Below are 4,228 nucleotides of genomic sequence, written 5' to 3'. Positions count from 1 at the left end.
CAGCATGTGACCCCAGTGAGGATTAAGGTGTAGATATGATGGATGGATGGAAATAATCAAAGTCACATTTTAATAGTTCTTGATTTCTGATTTCTGTCATTCGAACTTTGACTGAAGCCAGACGGTGTGTTGGAGGCTTCATGTTTATGTTCCTGTGGTTCCACTATTATGGAAAGTGTTTTTGTGCAGACGGCTGCAGAGGCAGGATCTATAGCTGCCTGAATGACCTCCGTGTTCTCTGGTTCTCTGGTTCTCTGCAGAACATCCGCTCCAAGGTGGAGCTGTCGGTGTGGGACCACCCCGAGGACCTCAGCCTCTCCTTCACCGCCACCTGCCAGGACGGGGAGCCGCTGCCGGGCCTCCGGAAGTGCGCCGACCTGAAGATCGGAGACACGGTGAGTCCCGTCGGCGGCCTCGGCTCGTAAATCTGAGGCGTCCTGGAGAACCCTGAGTGTTCTAGCAGCTCTGCTCGCTGACGCTGCTCCGCTCTCAGAGGAACAGATCGCTCACTGTGTTCTTCAGGTGCCTGAATCAGTGTTTCCATAATCACACGTCTGAAAGCAGTGACTGTCTGTTTTAAATACGAGCTGCTCCTTCAGAGATCCGTCCGTTAGACGTCCGACCACGGAGGTATTTCTGCTTCAGAGGAGTTTGTGTTTGTGAGCTGAGAGCAGGCTGAGAGAGCCAAACTGGTTCTGCCAGAGCTCAGATTACTTTGGCAACACATTCAGGGCAGAGTTTTAACAACGCTGTGGACGAGTCAGCGCCGGAGAGCCGAGGAGCTGCAGCCGTGGCGCAGATTCATCCCGTCGCTGTGAACGTCCAGCAGCTGCTCAACAGAAAAGGTGTGACGAGATGTCCGAGGGTGAAGCGGCGAGGTGGAGGATCTTCACGTCGCAGTCGAGGGATTCAGGCGGTTAAACACTTTGTGCCCCAAGCTGAGCTGTAATAATGAATGCTGCAGTAAAATAACAGGTTTCAGCTTCAAATCTGAAGTCAAAGAAATCGGAACTGAGACATTAAAATGCTTCTGGTTTCATCTTCTGAACCCTAAAACTCACCAGCAGCTTTTAAAGTCATGTTTTCATTAAACATTTGGCTAATTGGCGCCATTTATCTGCCAGAAAGTGCAAAAACAGAAAGAATCATCGGATTTCCAAGTTCCCCTGAATGCATCGTGTGAGTTCTGTTTAAAATGAACCAAATCTGAGCTTAAAATCATCACATTTAATCATCGCTTTCTCTTCAGCGTGACTCATTTGAAATATAAACAGTTTGCTCTGAACAGATTCTGTAAAAAAAACAACTAGTTCAGACGGTCTCGGTGAAGTCGCGGCTGAACCATGAGTCACGTTGTCGGCCAGAAACTGTGAAACCACGAAGAACAGTCGGATTCTCACCTTTTGAGCCTCGAAACAATCACTTGACCTGAACGTTCATTAGAGAAGTTTTAGAAATCGAATCTTAAAAATGATGTTATTTTGTCAAAACAACTTCAGTCTCATTTTTAAAGATTTGCCTGAAACGAAGCTTTTGCAGCAGATTCTGGTAAAAACGAAACATTCTGCGTTCGTCAGACGACTGATTCTCCGTGACTGACTCAGCTGTGTGTGATGAAACCGACCGGATCGATAAATAAATGCAGCATGGCTCAGAACCGGTGAACAGACGAGCCAGTTGCTGGAGACAAACAGACAAAAAGGTGGAAAACAGTTTAAATGAAGTGAAGCAGAACGACCACAAAAGATGTAAAACAGCCAAAATCTGCCGTGAAACCGTCAAAAAAGACAAAGTAAAGGACACGAAATGAGCAGAAAGAGATGAAAGCAACCAAACTGTGACACAAAACAACTACAAAAAAACCACCACAAAACGTCCACCGGTCACATGATGCACAACATGCGTCAGCGCTACGCTAACAAACACGGAGGAGTCCGATGAGAGCGCATCACATGGACTGATGGAGGCCAAGTTTCTTTTTAACAAACTGCCTGATGGAAACCTCGACAAGGTTTTGTGCAACTTGTGCAAAAAAGAATGTGCATCCCACCGAAGCACATGGAGCTGATGGTATCACCTGAACGCAAAGCAGCGAGCACAGAAACCGCCGGAGCTGTTAGTGCTAGCAGTCCTGGATAGCCACAAATGTTTTTAATGTGTTATTTTTGTTGTAATTAATTCATCGTAATTAATGTGTTAAAGTCCCACCCCTAAAGACAGCCAAAGTGTCCCAGAAATGTCCACAGAAGGTCCAGCAAAAGATCTAAATGACCAAGTAAAGATGCAAAAAAAACATGTTGAACATCTAGAATGTGACACAAAACAACCAGAAAGACGTAAAGCGAACAAAGTGTTGCTGAGTCCAGGTTTAATTTGTCTCTTTCTCTGGTCTCCATCGTTCTGAGTCCTGCTGACAGAACACGTCTCTGAGTTCTCTCTCCTCCTCCTTCATGTTCTGGTTCCACAGAGCTGCAGGACTTTAGTGGAACATGAACCTCAGTGAAGATAAACGAGACAGAAACAAGTTGAAACAGTTCTGGTGTTCAGAAGTCACTGGTGCTCTTAAAGTCAGACTGAATGATTATGTTTGATATGGGTTTGGATGTCACCAGTGAGACCCTGAAGGCCTCAGAGAAGCTTCAGCAGGATCTCTGAGCTTTAAACTCTTGGTTGTTGCAGCGTAAACTCAGCCTGGACCTCCACAGCGTCGCCAAGTGTCACCACACTGACCACTGAGGTCAACAGACTTCTGCTGAGCCGAGTCTGTTTCAGGAGACGGGTCCTGATGTGGACGTTGTCTTCATCCTGTTGTAGACGTGTTGGAGGAGGATGGACACGGTTTACCCTTAGTTCTGCTGCCTGACCTGGAACCAGCACCGAGCTGACGTCCAGCTGTTGGACCTGCTTCTAGCTGCTCCTCCAGGTCTAACCAGTGGCATCACAGTCTGAGGACAGAAAACCAGTCAGCGGCAGACGACGGTCGTGTTCACGGCGACAGGAACCTGTGAAGCTCGTCTCTGATGGACCGGTATCAGATCCGGTGTGTTTACAGTGCAGACGGGTCCATTTACGGCAGCTCTTTGGCCCAGACGCTTCATTCCTCGGGGAGTATTTGTTCTTCAGCGTCTCAGCTGGATTCAATCATCAGCGGAAGCATCTCTGGGAAAATATGTGTTGAGAGCAGCAGCAGCAGCTCTGGAGCAGCGAGACGCGTCCAGGAGGAGGTTTAACCTTTAAACTGGAGTTACATCAGATACAGATATCTGCTGGTACTGGAGGAATAATTACGTCTGTTAGGAGTTAAAAATAGTAAATAAACCAACAGACCGAAGTGGTGAATAATGTCAACGTCAAAACTCAGTGTTTTTACAAATAGAAATTTATTATTTTATGTTAAACCATAAAATTGTTCTTTACCATATTTCAATAAACAAAAACTTTAGTTGTTTTTAAGAAAAAAAACAGTTTGTAAAATGTTAGTGAATAAAGAATTATTATTATTATTATTATTATTAATAATAATAATAATAATAATAAATTGTAAGATGATAATATTAATATAATATAATAATAATAAGCCCTGTTGTTGTTTGTAGTTCTGTTGTTGTGTTGTTGTCTCTGTGTTGTTGTAGTCATTGTGTTGATGTCTCTGAGGCCAACTGACGTGTTGTTGTCGTGTTGTTGTGTTGTTCTCTGTTGTTGTGTTGTTGTTGTCTCTGAAGCCAGCTAACGTTGTGTTGTTGTTGTTGTTGCTGTGTTGTTGTCTCTGAGACCTGCTGACGTTGTGTTCTTGTTGTTGTTGTGTTGTTGTTGTGGTGTTGTTGTTGTTGTCTCTGAGGCCAGCTGACGTTTTGTTGTTGTTGTTGTTGTTGTTGTTGTTGTTGTTGTTGTCGTGTTGTTGTTGTTGTGTTGTTGTCTCTGAGGCCCGCTGACGTTGTGTTCTTGTTGTTGTTGTGTGGTAGTTGTCTCTGTTGTTGTGTTGTTGTCGTGTTGTTGTGTTGATGTTTCTGAGGCCAGCTGACGTTGTGTTCTTGTTGTTGTCGTGTTGTTGTTGTTGTGTTGTTGTGGTGGTGTTGTTGCTGTCTCTGAGGCCAGCTGACGTTTTGTTGTTGTCTCAGTTGTTGTTGTCGTGTTGTTGTTGTTGTCTTGTTGTTGTCTCTGAGGCCAGCTGACGTTGTGTTGTTGTTGTTGTTGTTGTGTTGCTGTTGTTGTCGTGTTGTTGTTGTTG

General features: G+C 44.8%; 1 protein-coding gene across 1 annotated transcript in view; it reads left to right on the top strand.

Moving 5' to 3' along the window:
* The window catches only part of LOC103372540 (integrin beta-5-like), a 6,054-nt gene extending 3,318 nt beyond the window's left edge, over nt 1–2,736 (top strand). The window contains exons 3-4 of the mRNA XM_008302205.1: nt 261–395; nt 2,680–2,736. Of these exons, the coding sequence (XP_008300427.1) occupies nt 261–395; nt 2,680–2,736 (192 nt within the window). The remainder of the gene's footprint in view (nt 1–260; nt 396–2,679) is intronic.
* Nucleotides 2,737–4,228: the final 1,492 nt, after the last annotated feature.

This window comes from Stegastes partitus, unplaced genomic scaffold (genome assembly GCF_000690725.1).
Source record: "Stegastes partitus isolate 25-593 unplaced genomic scaffold, Stegastes_partitus-1.0.2 Scaffold1775, whole genome shotgun sequence".
NCBI classification, from domain to species: domain Eukaryota; kingdom Metazoa; phylum Chordata; class Actinopteri; family Pomacentridae; genus Stegastes; species Stegastes partitus.
Note: the sequence above shows the minus strand (reverse complement) of the source record. Positions and strands in the feature narration are given on the sequence as shown.